This window comes from Aulostomus chinensis, chromosome 18 (assembly GCF_037954235.1).
Source record: "Aulostomus chinensis isolate RoL2024-O1b breed Wild chromosome 18, RoL_Achi_v1.0, whole genome shotgun sequence".
Classification (NCBI taxonomy): domain Eukaryota; kingdom Metazoa; phylum Chordata; class Actinopteri; order Syngnathiformes; family Aulostomidae; genus Aulostomus; species Aulostomus chinensis.
This window is the reverse complement of record NC_141337.1, coordinates 17,091,974-17,119,053: the sequence shown is the minus strand read 5'-3', so window position 1 is coordinate 17,119,053 and position 27,080 is coordinate 17,091,974. Positions and strand designations below refer to the sequence as shown.

General features: G+C 42.5%; 1 protein-coding gene across 2 annotated transcripts; it reads left to right on the top strand.

The window, feature by feature from the left end:
* The first annotated feature begins 216 nt into the window (after nt 1-216).
* LOC147245452 (dynein axonemal heavy chain 3-like) lies at nt 217-25,103 on the top strand. 2 transcript variants are annotated; one of them, XM_086184026.1, is made up of 61 exons: nt 217-335; nt 2,148-2,237; nt 2,341-2,564; nt 2,651-2,789; nt 2,878-3,064; nt 3,287-3,482; nt 3,614-3,739; nt 4,369-4,564; nt 4,684-4,863; nt 4,981-5,111; nt 5,193-5,298; nt 5,401-5,579; nt 5,694-5,878; nt 5,994-6,117; nt 6,407-6,560; nt 6,736-6,880; nt 6,998-7,209; nt 7,320-7,411; nt 7,534-7,648; nt 7,794-7,910; nt 8,107-8,286; nt 8,385-8,521; nt 8,646-8,847; nt 9,393-9,485; nt 10,872-10,982; nt 11,069-11,183; nt 11,278-11,476; nt 11,606-11,714; nt 11,793-11,906; nt 12,547-12,723; nt 12,930-13,021; nt 13,113-13,332; nt 13,430-13,564; nt 13,651-13,762; nt 13,891-14,132; nt 14,219-14,319; nt 14,458-14,563; nt 14,647-14,776; nt 14,860-15,096; nt 15,184-15,287; nt 15,372-15,666; nt 15,884-16,060; nt 16,156-16,279; nt 16,364-16,520; nt 16,626-16,769; nt 17,119-17,785; nt 17,881-18,046; nt 18,152-18,368; nt 18,481-18,663; nt 18,774-18,972; nt 19,688-20,201; nt 20,320-21,947; nt 22,019-22,244; nt 22,487-22,731; nt 22,823-22,939; nt 23,198-23,355; nt 23,453-23,620; nt 23,722-23,864; nt 23,948-24,152; nt 24,266-24,403; nt 24,491-25,103. In XM_086184026.1, exons 2-61 carry the CDS (start codon nt 2,148-2,150, stop codon nt 24,842-24,844), a joined length of 12,039 nt encoding a protein of 4,012 aa, XP_086040152.1. In that variant the 5' UTR covers nt 217-335; the 3' UTR covers nt 24,845-25,103. The 2 variants fall into 2 exon arrangements, with proteins under 2 accessions (XP_086040152.1, XP_086040153.1); XM_086184027.1 differs by lacking the exon at nt 217-335 and adding an exon at nt 783-925.
* The last annotated feature ends 1,977 nt before the right edge of the window (nt 25,104-27,080 follow it).

The following is a 27,080-nucleotide window of genomic DNA, read 5'->3' as shown; positions in this document are numbered from 1 at the left end:
CCTGAAAGACTATGAAACAATTTTTAAAAACATTTTACTTCCCTGATTGTTGTTCTGCTTTTATTTATTTTTGGAATGTACCTTATACATGAAACATTAAGCTCAGTTCTGAAAGGAATAACATTTGTAATAGTGATTGAATATGCTTTTTGTAATTGTAATTTGCATTTTAAAACTTAAAAAAAGAAGAGGTGTTGGTCGACAGCCACTGCGGTGCCTATCGTTAAAACCGCGCAAGCATCTTTCCTGTCGCGAGATTTCGAATTCAACGTCAACGACTTCCAGTGTCTTCCTGTCCACTTTTTGCTAACTCTCTATCAAATCTAAAAACGACGGTAAGTGACGTTAAATTTCAGTATTTCTTGGTACCTTTTGGTCCTATTCGGTTAAAGACTGACATGTGTTTAAGAAATTTCACTCTATCTTGGTACCTTTTGGTCCTATTTAGTTAGCCTGATGAAAGGGCAACATTTTAATACGTTTACTTGAAATTTAACATCGTCAGTAAAAAAGACGGCCAGGAGAGGGCAGTTGGCAGGTGGTACAATCATCAGCCGAACCTCGCGCTAATTTAATGAAATATAAAAATGTAACCATTACAGCGTAGACACAGATAGAATAACCATATAGGTGGCAATGGTTCTGAGGCCATCCCCACACTGAAAATGCATAAGAAGCTTTTCCAATGTGTATGGCGACATAAAGGGACCCACCCACCAAATGCCATAGAGATGTCTCCAGGTGGGGTCAACACCACGGCAGTTAATACAGCGACAGCTCAAAGGAAGTTCTTCATTGCAGCTCTGCTGTGGGTGTAAACGTTTAATAACACCTTAAAGCTGATTCTACCGGGCTGACCCTCTTTTACACGCCTGTCGGTGATGGATGAAGCGCCTATTTAAATAAACTGAAATTACCTTTACAGGTGAGTCCTGCGTTTTTTTTAAAAATTCAGAATCCAGTCAAAATCACAAGACAGAAATGAAAACCAGTTTTCATTGTCCTTTATTATTAAAGCTGTTGTCTCAGGGACTGAAGCAGGTTGAAGCTGGGAGCTCAACGTAACGTTGCTGTACCTGAAATAAACGTGTGCGCGCGTGCAGCTTGTGCGTGACCGTAACTTCGAATGTGAAAGCGAATTTTCGTTTTTTCCTCGGTTACACTTTAAACTGTGACACACGCTCGCAGTGCGGCTCACATGTAAATCAAAGTCGTAACATCTTGAGTACCCAAGAGACTGTTCTGTTGTCTGTGTGTGTGTACTGTGTATGGTACTTGGTTACAGGGCCTGAGCCTGTGTGTGTATGAAGAGTTTTTAGGCCAACATACAATTGCCTAAGTAACATTTTGACCAAATTGAGCCAGTGAGGCACAGTGACTCAGCAGTATTCTGAGAGTAGAGTTCGGCAGATATCTCAGTTAGGCCAAAATATGACTTAGGCAATTATACTGTGAAGCTAGCGATATGTTTTTTTTTACATTCAGTGAGGTAAATTCAGCTTTTATTTAGTTTAAGTTTGTGCATGAATACAATATAAATATCTTTTTGAAAATTATTTTATTGCATTTTCTTTCTTATTCCATGCACCCGAGGTGATATCAGGTTGTGATCGTTTCTAATTACAATGCTACAATGGTCAAAAGATGACCTGCGATGATGGTCTGTGCTGGTGACAACCACCCAGATGTTGCTTTAGTGAAGAACCCCCACATTTTGTGATGCCGCACAACCTCTTGACTTGTCAGTTTCAATGAACCCAGTCATCAGACAGCTGAAGGCGGTATGACACACATCCTGTGGTGGACTAGAAATCTGTTAAAGGTGTGAATGGTGTACCTTATCCAGGAGAATTGGTTGACGATGGATGGATCAGAGGGCCGTCACAGCACACACCCATCAACGTAGAGAAACTTATGAATATATGAACACGTTCAGCTCCATTAAAAATGCACTTAACCTGACCTCAAATGCTGTGCCAACCACCTGGAGCCTTTTGTTTGTGGCCACACCAACACATGAAATCATCACTGAAGCAAATTGGGCCCAGAGGCCTTCATTATATTCATATTTGTTTCACATAAATTAGTTCAGATTTCTTAATCAATTAAACTTTGTCTTTCTGTGCTCTTCATCTTCGAAACTGCAGATGGAGGAGGACCATTCAGACGACAAAGGAAAGACTTTCCCCCCACCCTTCCCTGAGAGAGGCCGTGCAGGACCCTCAGCTCTGTATAAAGTAGGAATATGAAGCACTACAACGAATCTAGTGGTTCTTGTTAATTCATTGACCCAGTCAAATACATGTAACAACACATGCAACTATCCCATATCTACCTCAGCTGATAGCCAGCCGCACTCTCTACCCGCCCATCCTCCAGCCTGATTCACGGACCAGGGCAGTTCCTCATAAAGAGATAGGTCAGTGTCACACTCCCAGTGAGTCTATAGCTAACAACTACAGACCCCAGGCAAAAGACCTTAAGATCGATGATCTCAAGCGCAGTAGAAATGCAAGAGCATCCATCCCAGGTGAAAAAGAACAGACAGCTGCATCAAGTACGAGGTAAACTACCCTAAAAGTAACATCAGTAGCTTCATGCATCTTTGGTCATGTTCTGAGCTTGATGCAATTCTTTAATGTTTACCCAGGCATATTCCAGCATTGCTTCAGCCCAAGTCTGAATCTAGCAGCAGGCCACTGAGTCCTCAAGAGCAGCTGGACATCATTTGCAGCCAAGAGGACCAAATGAGAGCCAATCAGACACCACCTACTAAGAAAGACCTGGAGGCAAGTATTGATGAATGCTGCACTAATCGTGACTTATAACTTTGGAGTTTCTGCTTTCTTTTGTGTGACATCCCTCTTTACCATTCAGAGATATGCATACTACATCGAAACTGGTGTTCCTGACTCCGTGGTTCACCCTGAGCCACATCAACAGATGATGGAAGTTATACGCCGTCGATTTCCCCAGCCTAAGGATAAGGGCCTCCAGAAAATGATTGCTGAGCTGGAAAAGGAGATCCACTCAGACTTAAAATTCGGTGTCAAGAAGAGCATTGGTAAGTATCATGTTAACAATGAGCTGATTGACAATCTAACTAAAGATATACTCTAATTCAGTGTTTTTACATTTGTTTCATCATTGAACAGAACAGTTTGGTTCTTAATATGACTTAAGGGAGTTGTAATCTACTCACTGTACTTGGTGCTTGCGATGAGCAAAGAAATTTCACATGTATTGCCTAAATTCACATAAATTGTGTTCTGTCTCCACTCACCAGTGGACTACATCCTGATGGACCCGGAGGAGCGTCAGCGACTGTCCATAAACAACATTCCCCAGCCTTTTCCCAGGAGGGTGATCCGTGCACCAGTGCCCTGGGCCAGTGAGTACAGGCAGGCTCACGAATGGCAAAGCAAACATCTCTTTACCACCAATCCCATTATGCTGCAACTGGAGGATGTCTGGTTAAAAAGGTAACACAGAAAAGTTAAATAATGACACAAAAGATGAGTCACTTTGTGTACCTGCTTGAATTTTAAGTAAACTAACTGCAACTTTAATAGAAAAAAATGAGAATGTGAGGTATATTTTTATTTTGTTTCAGCTTTTCACCCTTGAGATTTGTCAGATTAGAGGCACTTACCTCCCTCAGCCTCCCTGTCTGGCCATTTGAGTTTGAGGAGTTGGTCCAGAAACACTGCCAAACCACCAGAGATGAACTGCTCCACAAGTGAGTGATGCCAGTGTGGGTTTGTCAGTGAGTCATTCAGCTGGTGCTCTTGATGTCACGTGCTGCTGTTGAGTAATCCTGTTGTAGGGGCAGGCTCATGTTTCCTCCTTGTCCACTTTGTCAGACCTGACAAACTGCCCTCAACTGCCTCACTTTAGGTTTCCATTGCAATCCTTTCTTTAGGTGCTAACAGGTTGTACAAGACTGCAAGTTTGACACATGAGCCTTTGCCATTCGTAGGAATTGGAGGCGGTTTGTTTATTTTTATGTTCACAATCTGCACCATCTGTTGTCTCAGTTAGATGCCGTTATTCTGACAGCCACATTCCATTCAGAGGGCATTCTACTGTTTGTCTCTAGGGTGTTGTCAATACACACAAAAGAATAAGTCAAGATAAAAAACTGAAGATAATACAGTAAAGTTTGATTGCTTTAAGAATTTATAAGGCTGGTTCTTTTTCTCTTGTATGTCTATTTTTTCCTGATTGCTTTCCAATTGTTTTACTATTTTAATCTACAATTAACTCTTTTTATTTACTTCATGTTTACTGATTAATCCAACTTCTTTTGTTTGTTTTTTGTCCCTTGTCATACTTCTGCATGGCGTGATTACCACCATCCATTTGCAGGTGGCTGCCTCACTGTGTGTCTCTCTTCGACTCCGCGAAGGACCTGTGGTTGCCATTCAACTCCAAGCCTGCACAGGAGGCTCCTGCTCGTGTCCAAGAGTTCTTCAGCTGTGCAGCTGCTCTCATGTCACGGCAGCTGCGAGGCCTGGTCACAGACTCATTAGAGGACCTGTTACTTTTCCTCACTGGATATGAGGTTTTGACAACATTTTTTAATTGGATCATTGTTTTTATTATGTGACCAGCAAACATCAGCAATCTCTCTTTTTTTACACTTGGAGTGTCAAGTGTCTGTTTCTGTTCTTTGTCCTTCAGGAAGGCAATGACTTCAGTGAGACACATGATGAGATGAAGTACACTCTGCCTCAGTTACTGCTGATTAAACTACAAGTGAACAAGACTCACATCGATTTTAGTCCGAGCCTCCAGGAGGTTTGGCAGCTTATCCATAGAGCCTTCATGGAAATTATCAAGAGCGCTGAAAACCTTCCACGGGTAATGTTAACCCTCATATATTAATAACCCTCCTGTCATCTAACATGTCTAATAGAATTCAGTGTGTCCTTCATCATTTTGCATAGATTTGACTGATTACTTGTTGTTTTTCACCAGGTTGAATGCAATCTCTTTCCTGATACCACCAACGTGTACCTATGCACAGTCAAACCTGATGATTTTCTGGTTAGAGATGTAATCGGCAAAGCTGAAAACATTTTCAACAAGAACACTCTGGGGCCTGAAAAGTTAGTTCAACTCAACTTTTTTCACATTTCCTTCCATTTAAGACATGGCTAGAAACAATAAAATTGCATTTTATTTTTCAGGTATATAATTGTATACGAGAAACATGTCCATCTACTGGATGACACAACGAATCAGGACATAGCAGCCTTCCTCAAAGAGAAACAGCCACTGGGGGAATTACGCAAGGTGAATTAGCAGACAGTTTCTGCTGTTTGAAGCTGCTGTCAAATATTATTTCATTGCTAACTGAAATCTCTGCCTTTTTTTTTTCTTTCATTGAACGCACAGAAAATTGAGGCTTTGAACCACCAGTGGAAGGAGATTGCCTCACTGAGTGTTATGGTGCCCCTATGCATGTTTTGTGTGTTTGCTGGCGAGCTTAACAAGGACTTGTGTGAGCACACTGATAGGTTGAAGGATGCAATTATCTTGTTTGCACTGGAGGATTATCGAACACTCAATAAGAGGTGGGAGGAAAATCTGCCTCAACTTTCTTTACTCAGGAACAAAAAAATATCTTTGTGTAATTTTGTTTTAGTACTTAAAACACGGACAAATGAGTGTCCATGTTATCTCCACAGGATCTGTCAGCAGTATGAAGAGTTCACTGAGACAATCAGAAGTACCCCAAAAAACACGGAGGAGTTGGTGACCCTCATCATGTGCATTAAACAAACCACTGCAGGGACCACTCAGAAGCTGTTGAAAGAGGTGGCTGAGTCATCACATTGCCTTAGCCTCCTCCTGGACTACGCCACTCTGTCCCGTATGTGACAGACCCCATTGTTTCAGGAAGGAAGTCACATTAGAGTGTGTGACATCACTCCCACTCTAAAAGACAGCCATCTCCATTTCATTTTTTTAATCTTCTTCTACCCCAGCTGAAGATTTGAAGCTGAACTCTGAGGCTTTCCAGTGGCCCAAGAAAATCGTGGTGGAGCTTGAAAACAGCAGCAAACGCATGGAGACCATGACAGAGCAGGCCAAGGAGTTTATTGATCAAAGGTTACATAAAAAAACAACATCTTTACACTCCTGCTCTCAACTAATCATCCAGTTTCCCCAATTTGAATTTTCACTTATAAAACTTTTGGAATTGTGCCATGTAATCTATGTCAGGTCTTTATGTTTTATTGTAAATGTATCTTATTATTGGCAAGTTTTGCGTTACTTCCTGCATTTCCATCAGCAAATGTGCATGCCATCAGTATTCCCTGACCCACCACATTGATTCTAACACCTGTTGATCAGTAACAATGACTTGATAAATGTTATTTCAATTTAACCACCTCAGGGTATCAAACTTTGAGAGAAAGCTATATGATGTGGACATTGAGGTACAGTCCTTCAAGACGAAAAAAATGACAAGCACGGAGGACTTGAAGGAAAATGTGTCAGTTCTCAATCAGATCACTGCCACTTTGGAGAAAGCTTTCAATGAACTTGAGGTAAGAGAGACTACAGTAGAGTTTTGGGTTACTCGTGAGTATTGCTTTGAGTTGGATTTTGATGACATTTTGTTGGATGATCAAATAGAGGTTGAGAATCAGTTGATACATATATTTTCCAATTGATATAGATCAGGTTCTGATTGTGCTCTTTTTTTTCCTCCATGTTCTACAGGATATCAATAGAGAGGAGACATTCCTGGAGAAGGACGAGAGCCAGTTCCCAATGCTACAATCTCTGTTAGCAGACAAACAACCGTACGAGCTGCTCTGGACCACAGCACTTAACTTTCACACCATGTCAGACGTTTGGATGAATGGTAGGTCACATTCATCAAGGACTCTGTTTCTATTTGATCATAGCTATTCTCTATTTTATATGCAGAATACATGCATTTAACTCTTTCTTGGATTCATGCTCCTCCTTTGTTATTTAGGACCTTTCTCAGAGCTGGATGCTGAGAAAATCTCAGAAGAGCTGGACAACATGTGGAGGACAATGCATAAACTGGCCAAGGCTTTCTCAAATCTTCCTGAGCCTTGTAGCATGGCCAAAAGTTTCAAGAGCAGTGTTGACCAATTCAAAGAACATCTACCTATACTGAGAACCATCTGTAACCCTGGCATGAAACAGCGCCACTGGGAGATGGTTAGCTGCATCCATGATGTTATCTTCCTCATATAAGCTGCCAGGAGTCAGCTTCACTTTTTAAAAGCCCCGGCCGCCTACTGATTAAAAAATGATGTTGTTATCCACAGATCAGCAGCACTGTAGGCTTTGATGTCCAGCCAGAGGTGAACAAGTCACTGTCAAGCATCTTGAAACTGGGTCTCTCCAAGTTCGGTGATAAGTAAGTGTGAAACATCTGTAACAAAAACTCAACCTAAACTTTCAAATGATCTCTCATTTATTTTTGGAATTATTCAACCTGACTAGAACATAAAAAAACCTTTATTTTATCTTTACAAACAGGTTGGAGGACATTGGATTAGCAGCCAGTAAGGAGTTCACTCTAGAGAGAGCCCTGGAGAAGATGAAAAAGGAATGGGCCGATCTCCGGTTCTCCTTCACGCAGTATAGGGATACAGTAAGATAAACACACATATACAGTAACACACTGTACTTAAAGCAATAAACCTACAAAAAGATCATCAAAATTTGAACATAATCCAGATTATGAAACTTGATTTCTAAGATCAACATAAACTTGTAGGCTTTATCGTATATCATAGGATTTTAAGATTGTATCAGCTGTGGATGACATCCAACTGCTTCTGGATGACAACATCATTAAAGCACAGACCATGAGAAGTTCCCCATTTGTTAAGCCAATGGAGACAGAATGTAAGGTAGGACAGCACAGATCAATACATGTCAACTTTGCTGTGAGAGATAACCAAAAGTGACCTTCTGGTGAAGGAATGGAACAAGGATCTTAATCCTACTTCCAGAAAGAAGTGCTCAGTTTGAAAGCTGAATAATTTCAATGTTGGTGCTATTTTTAGTATTGCTGTTTTCAACTGTCTCCTTTATTTCTCTTTCCAGCAATGGGAGGAAAAGCTGCTGAGTATGCAGGACATCCTGGACTCTATGCTGAAATGCCAGGCTACATGGCTCTACCTAGAACCCATCTTCAGTTCAGAGGATATTGTTGCCCAAATGCCAGAGGAAGGACGCAAGTTTAACTCTGTGGACCGGTGCTGGAAAAAGATCATTGCCACAGCGGTATGGACTACATGCCACACAGATGCCCGCTGTGGTAAATCGATCTCACGACATATTAATTGTGTTTTGACTTGTCTTCTTTGTTCATATTGTTTCAGGTGAAGGACACACGTGTGCTGGTGGCCACAGACCAGCCCAACTTGCTGCAAAAGCTAAAGGAGTCCAATGAGTTCTTGGACGACATCCAGAAGGGCTTAAACTCATACCTGGAAAAGAAGAGGCTCTATTTTCCCAGGTTTGAATTACGATCAGCTCTAATAGATTGGAATATTTTGGACTATATTTACCTCTTTATATCCATCTGCAATGATCGTATTTTGGATTCACCGTTTAATTACCTCATCTCCATTACATTCCAGATTCTTCTTCTTGTCTAATGACGAGCTGCTAGAGATCCTGTCACAGACCAAGAACCCCCTGTCCGTGCAGCCCCATCTAAAGAAGTGCTTTGAGGGTATCGCCAAACTGGAGTTCACAAAAGACTTGGAGATCACTGGCATGATCAGCTCTGAGGGGGAGACAGTTCCCTTCACAGATCACATCAATCCAGCAGCAGCTAAGGTAGAGAGCAGACTGTCGCTTTAGGGACACTGAGACGATTTTCTCATTCCTGTTCCCAATACTGGTCCCCCTACTTGCATATGGAACCAAACTGAGGATTGATCTAATACTAGCATTGTGGGATAGTAAAAGTCAACTATATAATCTATCGTAGTTCTCTCAGTATAATCGGAAATCTCAACAAATTGGCCAGCTGATTATATGTATGACTGTATGGTGAGTATTGAATGATTTCAGAGACTGTATATGTGGCATATGGGAAATTCCTCTTGGCATTTATAAAACAGTCATTGGCAATGGAAGCGCAGTACAACATCCTAAGTAGGCTGCTGGTTTACAGCAGCAAAGAGGAACGGATTTCCTGTTGGTAAGATAAATCAGTGATAACTGAGCTAACTGGAAAGCAGCTGGGTCGGGGCTAAAACATGATGTAGTGATGCACCAGTGAATAGATGTCATATGTGTAATGTATCTGTGTATCTTGATATCGCTGTCATATTTGGTCATTTAGACCATGTTTTTTTTGTAACCATGTGATTTTTCAGGGCATGGTGGAGAAGTGGCTGCTCCAGCTGGAGAGCATCATGCTGAAGAGTGTTCGACATGTCATTCATGAAGGAGTGAATCAATACGCTGAGGTTAATGGCTGAAAATTGCCTCTGTTTGTTGTTTTATCTGGACTGGGGTTGACCAACTTCATACCTAGGCAGTGACGGCTCCAGAAATTATTGATTGGGGGGGCTAAGGGGGGGCTGGGTTTTTCATTGAGGGTGCTAACGAATTTTGGTGCATAAAACAAAAAATCTCCTACAGTACCGCACTATGACTATACTGGAGCGGATGAGCCATTCCCTATTCATGCGCAATTTTTGTTGCTGGGTGAGCTATTAAAGCAGGCCTATTTCTGATCAAGTCAACTTAATATTACTGTCTCATAAATATGTTTGTGTTTAAGTGTGTACGACAAGTTCAAGGAGGACAAATTAGCTCCCCTCTTCTCTCTCTCTCGTGCATGTGCGCGCACGCACACACACACACACACACACACACACACCATGAGCGGAGTACGCCTAAATGCCATAGCTAGCCTATTCAGTGACTAAAACCTAAATACAATATTTAACAATATACCACCAACCTCAGAGTAACATTAAATGGACAAAACCATAAAGCGCACATTGCAACAAATGCAAACTTTCACTCACCGAAGAATAGGCCTACTAGAGTTGCAAAATAGAGGCACTAAACACCAAACGATAAACACTGATCTGTCTCACACAGACACACATAGGCTAAATGCTGACGGTAGGATTACAAGACAAAACAGAGTTATAGAGTTGTTGTTTTTTTAAAACGTTAATTTTTTTCTGTTGATTGTGGATCGCTCTACTTTTTGACGGGGGGGGCGAATGGGGGGGCTAAGGTTATTCTTGGGGGGGCTTAAGCCCCCCCTAGCCCCCCCCCCCAACGCCGTGGCTGTACCTAGGCATGTTTAGGTCATGACTGTGGCAACTTGGAAGATTTGATTTTTATTTTGAGGATATTAATCAAATCTGCCATTTTTTCATCAAGGCATTATCAGGAATTAATATGTGAAAGCTGTTTATCTAAAGCAGACATCAATTTAATGTGAAGACTTACATTGTTCTACTTGAGGAGTTTCAATTAACTGTCACTTCCAGCTTAATTTGAACACAGAGGGGCAATTGCATCATAACCCACACATGACAACACCTTTCTATTGCAAAGGATGTACACTCCGCACACATTTGAAAATATCACATCCTTCTCAACACATCTGTATTCTAAGTTGATGTTTCGTTGAATACGTACAATTTCAACACTGTCTATAGATCAACCATGATCTGTTGTTTTATTATGTCGAAAAACACAAAGCTATGTCATATTAGATGTATTTTGAATGTACAAACTTTGTATTTAGGCTACTTGTTAATAGTTCAGGCAACTTTTCAAAATCGAGAAATACTTTTCATTCATTACATTTCTGAATGTTTTTCTTGCAGTTGCCAAGAAATGAGTGGGTTCTGAAGTGGCCGGGCCAAGTTGTCATTTGTGCTTCCTCCATCTTTTGGACAAGTGAAGTGTCTGAAGCCATCCAGACCAACACCCTGCCTGTCAGTCTAGATTCGCCAGTATTTACACTCACAATTTTCATCATCAATATTGTGTATTCTAACCTGCTCTTCCCTTCCTCTAACAGTACTACGTGGAGCAGTGTAACGATCAGATTGCTGACATTGTGGCGTTGGTTCGAGGGAAGCTGTCAGCAGGGGCAAGAATGACCCTTGGGGCTCTTACTGTTATAGATGTTCATGGTACTATGCTAAAGTGTTTGATATGGTAAAGGTGTGTAGTACTTGACCTTAACAATATCTTGCTGATAATCTGATGTTAATTTTCCTCTTGTAGCTCGAGATGTTGTGGCAAAGTTGGCAGAGGATGGCATCTCCTCGCTGAATGACTTTGCATGGATTTCTCAGCTGCGTTACTTCTGGGAGGAGGATGAAGTTATGCTGCGTATGATCACCACCTGCTTGAAGTACGGTTATGAGTACCTGGGCAATTCTCCCCGTCTGGTCATCACACCCCTTACTGACCGCTGCTACAGGTAAATGACAGTTTTAGCTATCAATGTAAGGTCTGTAAATGCATAAAGTGTTAATATTAATGAGATGTCACCTTTCTTTTGCACTACGGAAGCCGACATTTAACATTTGATGTAACCACTCTTTAACAGGACTTTAATGGGAGCTTTGAAGTTGAACTTGGGAGGAGCTCCTGAAGGTCCTGCAGGCACTGGCAAGACTGAGACCACAAAAGATCTGGCTAAAGCTCTGGCTAAACAGGTACAGACAAACTGATGACAAAAAATGCCAGTCCTTTGAATATTTGAGTGTGTTAAATGGAACTATTTTTTTCCCCAGTGTGTGGTGTTCAACTGCTCTGATGGTCTGGATTACAAAGCCATGAGTAAATTCTTTAAAGGACTTGCTCAGTCTGGCGCATGGGCCTGCTTTGATGAGTTTAACCGTATTGAGGTCAGTGCTGTTTGTGTTTCGTCCTCTGACAACCATCTATATTTAACTTCATGCTTCTGGTGGCTGATGGCTAACTACTGAACACCAACAAAACAAGTGCAGAACCACCCAAAGATGTCCATTTACAAACTGCGTTAGTTTTTTAGTGTGTTCTTGTTACTGTGGTATTGTTTGTCAAGCTGTATGCTCAGTAAACTGACTTTTTTCAGGCAGTTTTGCTATTGTTTGGTTTCTGTAGCTGTTGTTAGCTATTAGTGTCAAGCTGAATATACGTGGCTGCTAACTTCTGGAGTCCCAAAGAAATAGTAAAAAAGCCTTTCTGTGAGCTTAAGACATCTATAAATGAGTACTTGAAAGTTAAGGTGCACATTTTGGGAGAAAGAGATTGACGAAAAGCCATTAGGATTCTAGTCAAATTTAGATAACTTGTAACTCAGCAGAGATGCTGATTCATTTTTCATGTCCAGTTCAGCTGGATTATTTCACACTTTAAACACAGTGGATAGTTGTATATACATGTGCTTATTATCATCCGAACATTGAAAATATTTTAAGTCATCGTATCGTTTCTTTACCAACCTGCTCGATCTATTGCAGTTTAATCATCCACAAATTTGACTGTTGTATTTGTTTGATGAAGGTGGAGGTACTCTCTGTGGTGGCTCAGCAGATTCTATGCATTCAACGGGCCATTGCATGCAACAAGACAACTTTCCTGTTTGAGGGGACAGAACTGACACTCAACCCAACCTGCTCTGTCTTCATCACCATGAACCCTGGTTATGCTGGCAGGGCTGAACTGCCTGACAATTTAAAGGTGCATATGTATAGTATTCATCTGCTTTAACTGAGCTATATGCACTTAAATTACCCAGGCATCCATGCATGCCTGTATGATTTGCATATGTGTTGCTTTCTTCATGAAATGTGTTCAGTGAATCGATTAAACTTCTTTTTTTTTTGTCACTTGTGACTATATGTACTAATTACTGCATACTCATATCCATTCATCCTATCTTTCAGGCTCTCTTTCGGACAGTTGCTATGATGGTGCCAGACTATTGTCTCATTGGCGAAATCTCACTTTACTCCACAGGCTTCATTGAATCTCGCAGGTACTGTTTTAAAGATCTCCATAAACACATTCTAGCAAGTCAACTTTTCTGAAATACCACTCATGACGGTCACACATTCCTGTTCTGACAGTCTGGCCCAGAAGATTGTAGCTACTTACCGTCTGTGCTCTGAGCAGCTGTCCTCCCAGGCCCACTATGACTACGGTATGCGTGCCGTGAAGTCTGTGTTGACTGCAGCAGGGAATCTGAAACTCAGGTACCCTGAGGAGGATGAAAGCAAGCTGTTGCTGAGAGCACTGCTGGATGTCAACATGGCCAAGTTTCTTGCACAGGATGTCCCACTTTTTGACGTAATTGATCTTTTTTTTATATTTCATGTTTGTGTGACTTTCTTTTCATGAAAAATTCTCTAATCATTCATTTGTCTTCAACTGCTGCTGCCTAAAGGGGATTATCACAGATTTATTCCCTGGAGTGGAGCGTCCAAAACCAGATTATGGGCTCCTCCTTGAGGCCATTCATAACAACATTGCTAAGCTCAACCTTCAGTCTGTAGAATGGTTCATTGGCAAAATCATTCAGGTATGAAAGATGAGTCTATTTTATTTGAGATGGAAAACATTTGAGCTTCTATTTATAGAAGTTATCCTCATAAATGTACTCAATAGGTGTACGAGATGATGCTGGTGCGCCATGGTTTCATGATAGTAGGAGACACTTTAGGAGGAAAAACATCTGCCTATAAAGTTTTGGCTGCTGCACTGGGAGACCTTTACAAAGGTGTGTGTTTCTAGTTTTTTTTTGTGTGTGTTTTTTTTCAATCATTTGCCTCATATTTTTTTGATGTATTAACCTCCAGTAGGCCATTAGCAAACAATGTTGTTAATTTCTTTCTTTATATTATTCAGAAAACTTGATGGAGGAATTTGCTGTAAACTACTGCATCATCAACCCCAAAGCCATCACCATGGGCCAGCTGTATGGCTGCTTTGATCCAGTCAGCCATGAGTGGTCTGATGGGGTCCTGGCTACCTCCTTCAGGAGCCAAGCTCTCTCCACAGCAGATGAACGCCAGTGGATCATCTTTGATGGGCCCATTGATGCTGTCTGGATTGAAAACATGAATACTGTGCTTGATGACAACAAGAAGGCACTGGCTGTTTTCAAGACTTTACTGTCTTTTTAGAGTCAAAAAAGAATTCTCAGTTCTCACTGTGTCTCTCTGTTCTCTCTCAGCTCTGTCTGATGAGTGGTGAAATCATCCAGATGAGCCCTAAGATGAGTCTGATATTTGAGCCTGCTGACCTGGAGCAAGCCTCTCCAGCTACTGTCAGTAGGTTAGTATCCAGGACAGAAGCTAAACCAGCTTCTGTGTTATATTATAGAACAGAGAGCATTCATTTTGAGAGCTGAATTATTATGATTATTATTATTTTTTTTGGTCTGTCTTTGACTATATTACCTTCACTTCAAAGGTGTGGTATGATCTATATGGAGCCTCAGCAACTGGGCTGGAAGCCTCTTAGAGACTCCTACTTGAAGACTTTACCTGAAAGACTGAACGAGGAAGATAGAGAGCTGGTGGGGTCACATTTCTGTTGCATTAGTTAAATGTTGGAGGTTTTGTTTCATGTCTCTTATCTACTGATCTTTTCTCCCCATAGATCACGGTGCTTTTTGATTGGCTCGTTACGGCCTGTCTGGCCTTTGTGGATGCAGAGTGTCGCTTCGTGATTCAAACATCTCACATCCACTTGGCCAACAGTCTCATGAAACTTTACAAATGCCTCATAGGTCAATAAGAATGACATTTAATGAGTCATAGTGTTTATCTTTGTTATACCGAATGTGCTAACTAACTTTCCTCTCACACTCAGATGAAATGGTTCAATCAGGAACCAGTGATGAAGACAAATCCTTCAGCCAGAATAAAACCATGTGGTTGCAGGGCCTGTTCCTGTTTGCATCGGTATGGGCTCTTAGTAGCTCCATAAGTGGTGACAGCCGTAAAAAGTTTGACGTCTTTTACCGCCAGCTGATCATGGGCCTTGACAAAAATTATCCTCGGCCTAAGTGTATCACCCTCAAAAAGAACAACGTGTTCCCTGAGAGAGGTTATATAATTTAACAGTAAATTTTTTTGGCATTCATTATAAAATCTTGTACATTTCCAATCCATTATAATGACTTTGCTCTTACAGGTACTGTCTATGACTACTACTTTGAGAGGAATGGTCCAGGACAGTGGAATGTGTGGACTGATTTAATCACAAAAGAAGAGAACACCATCCCAGCTGATGCCAACGTGAGTCATGCCACGGATGCTGAGGTCGCTAGAGATGCAACTGTGAATTTGCATGGACTCAGGAACTCTGTTTTTCACCACCAGGTCACAGATGTCATCATTCCCACCATGGAGACGGCCCGTCAGCTTTTCTTCCTACGGACCTACCTGGAACATGAAGTACCCATGCTGTTTGTGGGGCCAACTGGCACAGGCAAATCTGTCATCAACAAAAGCTTCTTGGTTCAGCTGCCTCAGGAGAAGTACATGCCAAACTGTATCAACTTCTCAGCCCGCACATCAGCAAATCACACCCATGATATCATCATGTCAAAGCTGGATCGAAGAAGAAAAGGTGTGTTTGGACCACCAGTAGGGAAGAAATGCATCGTCTATGTTGGTAAGGACAGTGTGTTTTGAGTTTCAAGTAGATAGTTTATTTAAAACTTTACTGTCTGCTTCTACAACTAGTTGGTTATTGACCAGATGAGCAAACTGAAGACTGTATGTTCTAGGTTTGAGTTGAATTTGTATTTTATTTATTTATCTATGTGTCAAATTATACATATAGCCTTTTTCAGATTTGTTTGTGTGTGTTTGATGTCTCCCCTGCATAGATGACCTGAACATGCCAGCTAAAGAAGTCTATGGTGCACAGCCCCCAATTGAGCTGCTCCGACAGTGGATTGACCACCACCACTGGTACGCTAAGGACACATCCAGACTCAACATAGTGGACGTGCTGTTTATGTCTGCAATGGGCCCTCCTGGTGGTGGGAAAAATGATATTACAGGTATTTTTGTCATTTATGTTAATATTAGTGACATCATTGATGTAAGCAATAAATATACAAGCTTGACTGTAGCTAAGAAATGTTTCCAATACAAGGCCGTTTCAGTCGTCATCTGAACATCGTCACCATTGATTCCTTCGACGATGAAACTTTGACAAAAATATTCAGCTCCATCACTGATTGGCACTTCAGCAAGGGGTTTGAATCTTCGTTCTCAAGGTAACTGCCTAAATATCTTTTAATGTAATTTTGAAGGAAAGGGTTATACATTATTTAACATACTGTACGATTGTCCTCAACAAGGCTTGGTAAGATCTTGGTTCAGGCCACCATGGCAGTCTATAAGGATGCGATTGACAGTTTCCTCCCCACTCCATCCAAATCTCACTACGTTTTCAACCTACGAGACTTTTCGCGTGTGATACGTGGTGTTCTTCAAGCTCCACACACACACTTACAGGTACGTTACTGACAATTCAGGGTCTCAAAATAACCTCACTCGTGTTGTGGAATATTTAAGTGAATTGTGTATCTCTTTGCCATGTCTGTTCACTATTTATGTCAGGAAGGGGGCAAACTTATCCGCCTGTGGATCCACGAGGTCTACCGTGTTTTCTATGATCGGCTCATTGACAGTGAGGACAAGGAGACATTCTTTCATATCATCAAAGAAAGAACTTCATCTTTGTTTCAGCAGAGTATTGAAAAGGTACTTAGACACGATGGCAGATACAGTTAGATGCGCACAACCTCTGTGTGTATATCATGTGAAGCCCTCCACAAAAAGATATCTGTAGTAGATGTTGATCAGATTTAATCGTGTCTGACATTAGATCATTGTTATTCAATAGCTGCGTGCTAATAGTTAATAGAAGAACTACTTAGGTGCAAAACAGCATCTCAGTCACATGCTTCTTCCTTCAGGAATTCAAAACCATAACACAAACAGTAGACTAACACAACATGCTGAGCATCAGCAGCTGAGTGTGGTACATTGTTGTCTACATGTAAGACTGCAGCAACAGTGTCACACTCCAACATTTTCTTTTTTTGTGCAGCTTTTGGGTCATCTCAGCCCTGATGGCAACGTGGTAGATGAGACCATCCGGAGCTTGCTCTTCTGTGACTATGCCTTCCCTGATGCTGACACAAGGGCCTATGATGAGATAACAGATCTGAAGGCTTTACAAGAAGTCCATGAGTTCTACTTAGATGAGTACAACAGCTACAGCAAGGCACCCATGGCCCTTGTGATGTTCATGTTCGCCATTGAGCATATCTCTCGCATCTGTCGTGTGCTGAAACAAGACAATGGCCACCTTCTACTGGTCGGCATTGGTGGCTCAGGGCGTCAGAGTGCCACTAAGCTAGCAACCTTCATCAATGATTACGTCCTGTTCCAGATTGAGCTCACCAAGACCTACAGCATTTCAGACTGGCGTGAAGATGTGAAGACCATGATGCTGAAAGCGGGGGTTGAGGGCAAAAGCCTGGTGTTTTTGTTCAGTGATAGCCAGATTAAGGATGAAGCCATGTTGGAAGATGTGAACATGTTGCTCAACACCGGAGATGTACCAAACATCTTTGCTGCAGACGAACGTGCTGACATCATTGACAAAATGCAGGCTATCGCCCGAATGGAAGGCAAAAAGATTGACACCACTCCACTCTCAATGTACAACTTCTTCATTGACCGTGTGAAGGCCAACCTTCATATTGCTCTTGGTGGGCACTCTCAATTGTTTTTACTTGTGTTCTGTATGACTGTGTGTGATGCATTGTGTGACTTTGTAACTGATTGAGAACTTTTGATTCAACAGCCATGAGTCCCATTGGTGATGCATTTAGAAACCGTCTACGGATGTTCCCCTCCCTCATCAACTGTTGCACCATTGACTGGTTCCATGCGTGGCCAAATGATGCCTTAGAGATGGTGGCCCACAAGTTCTTAGAAGATGTGGAAATGGAGGATGATGTCAGACTGAGGTAAAAGACAAATAGGATGTGACAATCTGTTACTGTTCTAGCTGTATTGTATAGGAATAGGATTGCTTAACCTACCAATATTTTCCTCATGCACTCTGACGACAGGGTGGTTGAGATGTGCAAGACCTTCCACACAAGTGTCAAGAACATGTCTGAAAGATACTACTCCAGACTCAGGAGACACAACTACGTTACGCCCACATCCTACCTGGAACTCATCCTCACCTTTAAGACTCTGCTCAATGTCAAGAGGAATGAAGTGAATACTGCAAAGAGTCGATACATTGTTGGTCTCGAGAAACTGGAGTTTGCTGCTTCTCAGGCGAGTATCCTGACTATCAACACCTCACACTGCATGTTTTTTTGTTTTTTTTCTGTCTAACAAAATGAATGACGTAGCCACTTGTGCAACTAATTTCTAACCCTGTTTGCAGGTATCAGTAATGCAGCAGGAGCTGACAGCTTATCAGCCAGAGCTCATAAAGGCCACTGCTGAGACCGATGAGATGGTGGCAAAGATAGAGAAGGAAACTGTACAGGTGGACGCAAAGAAAGAACTTGTGTCTGCTGATGAGAAAGTTGCAAATGAAGCAGCAGCTGCAGCCCAAGCCATCAAAGTATGGCTGTAACATTTTTGCATTCCAAAATTGTTGATGTATAATTTTTCATGCTGTAGGTTGTTTGTGCATTTCCGTTTGTATACATTTGCTCATTTGTTGTCTTTCAGGATGAGTGTACGAAAGACCTGGCAGAAGCATTGCCTGCATTGGAAGAGGCCAAATCGGCCTTAGATACTTTGAAACCTTCAGACATTACTGTGGTCAAGTCTATGCAGAACCCACCAGGTCCAGTCAAATTAGTGATGGAGTCCATCTGCATCATGAAGGGCATCAAACCTGAGCGAAAACCTGATCCTAAAGGCTCTGGTAGGATCTTAACTTTGATAGAATGACTTCCCACATCATAGTGTTATGACTGCACTCATTTTTATTAGTCCGTCTGCTGTGTGTGTGCCCTTTGTTTCCTGCTTCAAACCCATATGCAAATATGTGTGTACCAGAGCTGGGAGATCATTGGTGGGTTCGTTTCATGCTCTGGCCTGTGATAGGCTGCAGTCGGAAATCACCTGCTATAGAAAGAGCCAAGATGGCAGACGGCTGGTGGCAGCAGGCATTCCTCATCCTCCTCCTCTCCCAACTGGCCACACTAAGCTTTTTAAACATGGTTTTGAAAGTGGTTTCCTTTGTTCTTTCTGATAGTAAGGGTGGACTGCCAGTTTTGTTAACCATGTTTTCTCCTGTTTATATTAGCTAGGGAGGTAAGTTCTCTTCATTTGTTTTCTTGTTTTGATTGGGTCAGTCATACTTCCCTGAAAGGAATGCTTTTGTTTGTTATTTGGCCTTTGTCCACCCTGAAGCCTATTCCTCAGTTTTGTAACCTTATCTATACCTGTAAGTAAATTGGTACTCAAACCACTTGCGCTTGTGGCAACTTGGGACTTGGGGAAGATGGGGCCTTTCCATACTGTGTCCTAGGTTCCCCTAGAGTGGGAAATAATAGTTTTTTTACAAATATTTTGCTCAACACACAATATAGCAGCAGCTGTATTGTTTCACATTAACATCAAGAATTTGTCTACAGGTAAGATGGTGGAGGACTTCTGGGGTCCCTCTAAAAAGCTCCTTGGAGACCTGAGGTTTTTGGAAAGTCTCAAAGTCTATGACAAAGACAAAATTCCTCCAGCGCACATCAAGAAAATCAGAGAGAAGTTCATCAACCACACTGACTTCCAGCCCAAGGTCATTAAAAATGTCTCCTCAGCTTGTGAGGGTCTGTGTAAATGGGTGCGGGCAATGGAAGTGTATGAACGTGTGTCCAAAATCGTAGCCCCCAAAAAGGAGAGACTAAAACAGGCTGAGGAGGATCTGGAAATACAGAATCAAAAGTTGTCTGTGAAGAGAGCTGAGCTGAAAGAAGTTGAGGATAGACTGCAGAGTCTGAATGATGAATTGGCCACCATGAATGAAAAGAAGAAAAACCTGCAGGATAAGATTGAGCTGTGTTCTCAGAAGCTGATCAGGGCAGAGAAGCTGATCGGAGGACTGGGTGGAGAGAAGGACAGGTGGATAGAGGCAGCACAGCAACTCGAGAACAGGTACATCCACATCAGAATGGATGTCAGAAGTACCTTTTAAGTTACATGTTTCTGATTCTTTTAAAAAATATATGAAGTATTACATCATAGTAATTGCTAATGACTTCACCATCTGCAGATACACCAACCTGACGGGTGACATACTCCTGTCTTCTGGAACTGTGTCGTACCTCGGGGCGTTTACCGTGGATTACCGTGCGGATTGCCAGCAGCAATGGCACGACCTGTGCCAGGAAAAGGCGATACCCTGTTCTGAGGACTCCAGCCTCACTATCACACTTGGCAACCAGGTGGCTATCAGGACTTGGCAGATTGCTGGGCTACCAGTGGATTCCTTCTCCACAGACAATGGCATCATTGTTTTTAACTCCCGCCGCTGGCCCCTGATGATTGATCCTCAGGGTCAAGCCAACAAGTGGATCAAAAACTTGGAGAAGGACAACAAACTTGCTGTTGTCAAACAGTCTGATAGTAACTTTTTGAGAGTTTTGGAGAATAGCATCCAGCTGGGGACCCCAGTTCTCCTGGAGAATGTTGGAGAGGAACTTGAACCTGCACTTGAGCCAATATTACTGAAGCAGACCTTCAAACAGCAAGGAGTGGAGTACATGAAGATTGGAGAAAATATTGTGGAATATTGCAAAGACTTTTTGTTCTACATGACCACTGGACTGAGGAATCCTCACTATCTACCAGAGGTGTCTGTCAAAGTCTGTCTGCTAAACTTCATGATCACACCACAGGGCCTAGAGGACCAGCTTTTAGGGCTTGTTGCTGCTACAGAGAAACCTGAGCTAGAAGAGAAGAAGAATCAGCTCATTTTGGAGACGGCTGACAATAACAAGCAGCTGAAGGAAATTGAGGGAAAGATCTTACAAGTCCTCTCCACTGCTGAGGGGAACATCCTGGAGAATGAAACAGCTATTCAGATCTTGTCATCCTCAAAAGTCCTCTGTGAAGAGATTTCAGAGAAGCAGGAAGTCGCCAGTGTTACAGAGAAGGAGATTGATAACACCCGCATGGGCTACCGCCCTGTGGCTGAGCATTCCTCCATCTTGTTTTTCTGCATCTCAGAACTAGCAAACATTGACCCAATGTACCAGTACTCCCTGACCTGGTTCATCAACCTCTACCTGGGTTCCATTGACCAGAGTGAGCCAAGTGACGATGTCCTGGAAAGAATCAACAATATTGTTGACCACTTCACCCTCAGCATTTTCAATAACGTGTGCCGCTCACTATTTGAGAAAGATAAGCTTCTCTTTTCCCTGCTGCTTACAGTGGGCATCATGCAGGGTAAGGGCCAGGTTGATGACCAGGTCTGGCGCTTCCTCTTAACAGGAGGCATTGCTCTGGATAATCCTCACACAAATCCCGCTCCAGAGTGGCTGTCTGACAAATCTTGGTCTGAGATTGTCAGAGCGTCCGACCTTGCACACTTGAAACGTTTCTATGAGCACGTCCGAGACAACATCTCCAAATGGAAGAGCATCTATGACTCAGGAAGACCCCATGAGGAACGGTTGCCTGAGCCATGGAATGAGCTAACAGGGATGGACCGACTGGTAGTGATCAGATGCTTCCGGCCTGATAAACTGGTTCCAGCAGTGCAGGACTTCATTGTGGATAACATGGGCCAGACTTATATTGAGCCACCCCCATTTGACCTGGCAGGCAGTTACAAAGACTCCAACTGCTGCTCCCCTCTCATCTTCCTGTTATCAGCAGGATCAGATCCCACTGCAGGTAATTAATCAAAGGCATGTACCTCGGCTACACTTGAAGGCACATTTCTCATTTTCTTTTTGTTCTTGCAGATTTACTGAAGTTTGCTGATGACCTAGGAATGGGGGGCAATAAGACCCAAACCATTTCCCTTGGACAGGGCCAGGGACCCATAGCAGCTGAAATGATAAACAGTGCCATCAAAGAGGGCACCTGGGTGGTTCTGCAGAACTGTCACCTGGCTACCAGCTGGATGCCCACTTTGGAGAGGATATGCGAGGAAACAATTGTGCCGGACGAGACCCACCCCAGCTTTCGGTAAAAAAATTAACACCCAATCATTGATCATGTGATCATTCATCATCACTTCATCACCTTCTTAAACAAATTGCTTCAGTAAATTTTTTACATTTTTTTCTCCTGAATCAACTCCTTATGATGTTTTGTCTCCAGTTTTTCTTTTCATTTGAAAAAACTTCAAATAACTTAGGCGATTAGTTTAAGAAGGTGACGACACACGCAGCAGGATGAAGACAAGTATCTGTACTCTTCTCCCCCAGGTTGTGGGTGACCAGCTATCCATCCAACCAGTTTCCAGTCAGCATCTTGCAGAATGGCCTGAAGATGACCAATGAGCCTCCCAAAGGAATACGAGCCAACCTGTTGCGCTCCTACTTGAGTCACCCTATCTCTGATCCCACCTTCTTTGAAAGCTCCTCAAAACAAGAGATTTGGCAGAAGTTCTTGTTTGGCCTCACATTCTTTCATGCACTTGTGCAGGAGAGGAGAAACTTTGGACCTCTTGGTGAGAAATATAAGACGCTATCATTTTTGTGTCATTCAAATACTGGAGACAGATTGTGGTGAATATTTTTGGTTTCTCCTTTCTTCTTCAGGATGGAATATCCCCTATGAGTTCAATGAGTCAGATTTAAGGATCTGTATGAGACAGATCCATATGTTCCTGGAGGAATATGAAGAAGTTCCACTGGAGGCACTCACTTATCTTACAGGTAGGGCCTGACTGATTTATCAGCATTCCACAGGCCTCTCACAGACAGATTTTATTGGCTGTGTATGTTTTCTGATACACACTGATATTAAACAATGCCTGTGGCGATTTAAACATGGTTTAATGAAGTGTGTCCAGCAGAGAGCACGCCGGTGCTTACACACATAGTCGTACTAGCACAAAATGGCGCATTCAGCAAAGGTTCTATTTTCAGTCCAGCACCAAAATTCATTCCATGATTTTTGATCTCTCTTCTAAGGTGAGTGCAACTATGGTGGTAGAGTGACAGATGACAAAGACAGGCGTCTACTGCTGTCCCTCCTGTCCATCTTCTACAGTCGGGAGCTCCTAGACCAGGAAGGCTATCATTTGTGTGAAGGAGACCAGTACTATGTCCCTGCTCATGGACCCCATGAGGTACTGATGAGGCTCTGGTCTGTAACTAATTAATACTACATGTTGTTAGACTGCCACATTCAACATGAACTGTTCTCTCTGTTCTGTTCTCTCTCAGTCATACGTGAGCTACATTCGCAGTCTGCCAGTTTGTGCCGATCCTTGTGTGTTCGGACTTCATAGCAACGCTGACATCACAAAGGATAATCAAGAGACCAATCAGTTGCTGGACGGAGTGCTGCTGACTCTGCCCAGACAGACAGGAGGCGGGGCTAAATCTCCTCAGGTCTGCATTCTGAAACAGATTAGCATTTTACAATTTCCACTTGTGTGTTTTTCTCCGTCAGACTATTACACGATGTCTCTTGTGATTCTGTTTGCTTTTAGGAGGTGGTGGATGAACTTGCAGAAGGCATCCTCTCCAAGCTGCCACCAGACTTTGACATAAAGATGGTGATGGAACAGTACCCAGTAATGTATGAAGAGTCCATGAACACAGTTCTACGGCAGGAAATCATTCGCTTTAACAGGTAATTGCCCGTATTCCTGTCACATCACACCCCATGTCTGTTTTTACTGAATATTGTATCACACTCATTTCCTCTCTTGTCAGACTTTCGCATGTGGTGCGTATCAGCCTGGTCAACGTCCGTAAAGCTTTGAAGGGTGAGATAGTGATGTCTTCTGAACTTGAAGACGTCTTCAACAGTATGCTGGTGGGTAGGGTTCCAGCCATGTGGGCAGCCAAGTCTTATCCTTCCCTCAAACCGATGGGGGGCTACGTGACAGATCTGCTAGCCAGGCTCCAGTTCCTCCAAGTAAGACTGACGCAGACCCTGAGAAAATTGAAGAGAGACATTTTAAGAGTCAAGATTGAAAGTGAACATAATTTTCATCATGAAGTCACTAAACGTTGCATGTGTTTTGATAGGACTGGATAGACAGCGGCCCACCAACAGTCTTCTGGCTCTCTGGCTTTTTCTTCACCCAGTCATTTCTTACTGGAGTCTCCCAAAATTACGCCAGGAAGTACACCATCCCCATCGACTTCATCGGCTTTGAATTTGAGGCATGTCATTCTAAACTGTCCTCAGTGTGGTAGAATTTCATGTGATTGTAAGATTAGAAATAATCGTCCTATCATGCTGCTTTATAGGTAACCAAAGAAGAAAGTCACATGGATGAGAAGCCAGAGGACGGTGCTTACGTCAGGGGTCTTTTCATGGAGGGGGCGCGCTGGGACAGGGAGAACATGGTCATTGGAGAGTCCCTCCCCAAGATCCTCTTTGACTCTCTGCCCATTATCAAGCTCAGACCTGGAGAAATGGACAAGTTTAAACACAAGAACATTTATGTGTGTCCAGTCTACAAAACCAGTGCCCGCCGAGGGACCCTGTCCACCACTGGTCACTCTACCAACTACGTCCTGTCCATCGAGCTGCCCTCTGACAAGCCCCAGAAACACTGGATCAACCGCGGGGTGGCGTGCCTCTGCCAGCTGGATGACTAACCAACAGCTGAGGTGGCTGAACTACAGACTCAGCCTATTGTTTGCAGCAGGAAAGCTGTGGACATTGTGGGGTCTGCAGCCCCGGCTCGGACCACTTTGAGGGCTGTTGAAGGTGGACGCTGACAGCTTGAATTGCAGCAGCATTGGATGACATCCTATTCCTCTGAGGTCACACTCGGTGTGGGGAGCGAGCATCCTGAACAATGTGGTGCTGCGACCCACCCTTTGTCTTGTGCTCATAAATAAAATGTAGTACTTTTATTAATGTTTCAGTTCTTTTCAGATATTGTTATTGCATTGCATCTCAGGCTGATATACTGGTTGGTTTCAACAATCCTCTCACTTCTGTATTGTCAAGCATTAATCAGGTTTAGCAGTGTCTAATGTCTTTATCCCAAGAAACCTGAGATCTGTCACTAATTCCATCTTTGCCTTTTGTTGCTTGATGAGTAAAAATCAGCAAATACAAAAGAGCTGGATGTTTCTATTGTGCTGTAGGATTCCTAGCTGTCGCTGCACCGACCAGTTTCAATGGTTATAGTTGGCATGAAATTCTATGACCAAGGGTTTTACCGCAGTGTTCTGAGGTCAACCACTAGATGTCAGCAAAGCCAAGTCTGTGCAGCATTTTCATCGTTGGCTGACAGGATTAAAAAGGGCAGACCGGCCCTCCATATGTGGGAGCACAAGCACCCGTCTCCCCACTGCTAAATGACGTTGTGATGTTTGCTGTACATTTACAACACAGGATGACATCCACCGTGGACCTGACTCCATTTGTGTTTCTATGGAAACCTGATAGCAGCCTCCTCAGCCCACTACAACCTATAAACCAGTATTTGTTTTCTTGTGGTTTGATCCTAGATCCTCAAGTTAAACTGTGAATGACAAAGTATTTCCTTTTGTAATGGTTTAAGGCGTCTCTACTCACTTTGTCCATCACATTTAGAGGGAAATTATTTGTGGAAATCAAATAAATCAACTTAAGTTTCCTTTTTAAAAAAAAAAAAAAAAATCTTATCACATCCAAGATAAACTAAAAAAGAAAACTCCCCAAATAATATATTACATAATTGTTTGATCATTAAGAATACAGGAAAAATCCTGCAAAAATTCAATTCCAAGCAGCGTTATTCAGAACACACAGAAACATGAAATTGGAAGTTTTTTCTGCAAGGAACCACAGCACCACAACATTCCAAGGAACATGCAGTAAAAACTGTTGACAATATGCTACAGTCTATATCCAATTGCATGAATGAAACTCCAATCCATATACAAATATACACTATTTTATAGTTGTGATGACTTCATAACCACTGTGCACTGCGTAAGGCCATAAAAACATAGACAATAATTCAATGTACATTTCTGCACATAATTCCTCTGTCCCTCTTTCCCCTGTGTGTACACGCACCTACATATCTGCTGTTTGTATGTCTGCGTGCCCATTCATGTTTTGAGAACATGTATGTGCACGATCAAGTACATTTTATGGTGAAAATGTGTATTAGTGCCCTAACTACCTTACCTAAGTCTCCCTGCTCAGGCTAAGGTCTTCCTGTCACATGGCCGATTTACAGAATGGTGGCGTCAACAGCTAACAGAACGGAGAGCGAGCCTTTTTCACCACAAAAATGGGTTAAAAAAATGAAAAATGAAATACATATTGGTCTAGAATATGAATATGGACTGACACTGGAGAAGGAAATTAAGCTCCAGGCTGGACTATGAAGTTTACGAAAGGACGTAGTCGTCCTGGGCTGGACTGAGAAGGTGCGGTGGTCAGCTTTTCAACTTTGAAGTACATCAGTGGCATGATGACGCGAGAAAGACCAACCGAAGGTCGACCTCAGAGAGCGGTTGTGTCAAACATCCACTATGAAATCCCCCGTGAGATATTATATTTTAGAAGACTTTCCTGACGAGGCGCCATGATTTGTCACAGCACCTCAAAACTTCAGCAACAAAACATTTGTGAATGAACAGAAGTGCGTCTTGAGCTGCAAATCTTTGCCAACTTTTTAAGAGAGGATGCGAAGGATTCCTACAGAACAAACCACCATCCTGACTCTGATCAATTTGAACCAGAACACACACGGGAGGGAGAGCAAGCTATGGAAGTGAAAAAGGTAAGAAGGAGATCTGCTGGCACTTCCCATCCGCTGCCATTCTTTGTGCTAAGCTAACTCACAAGTCAGGAGTTCTCAGAGGGTGTCAAGGTCACTAATGCACA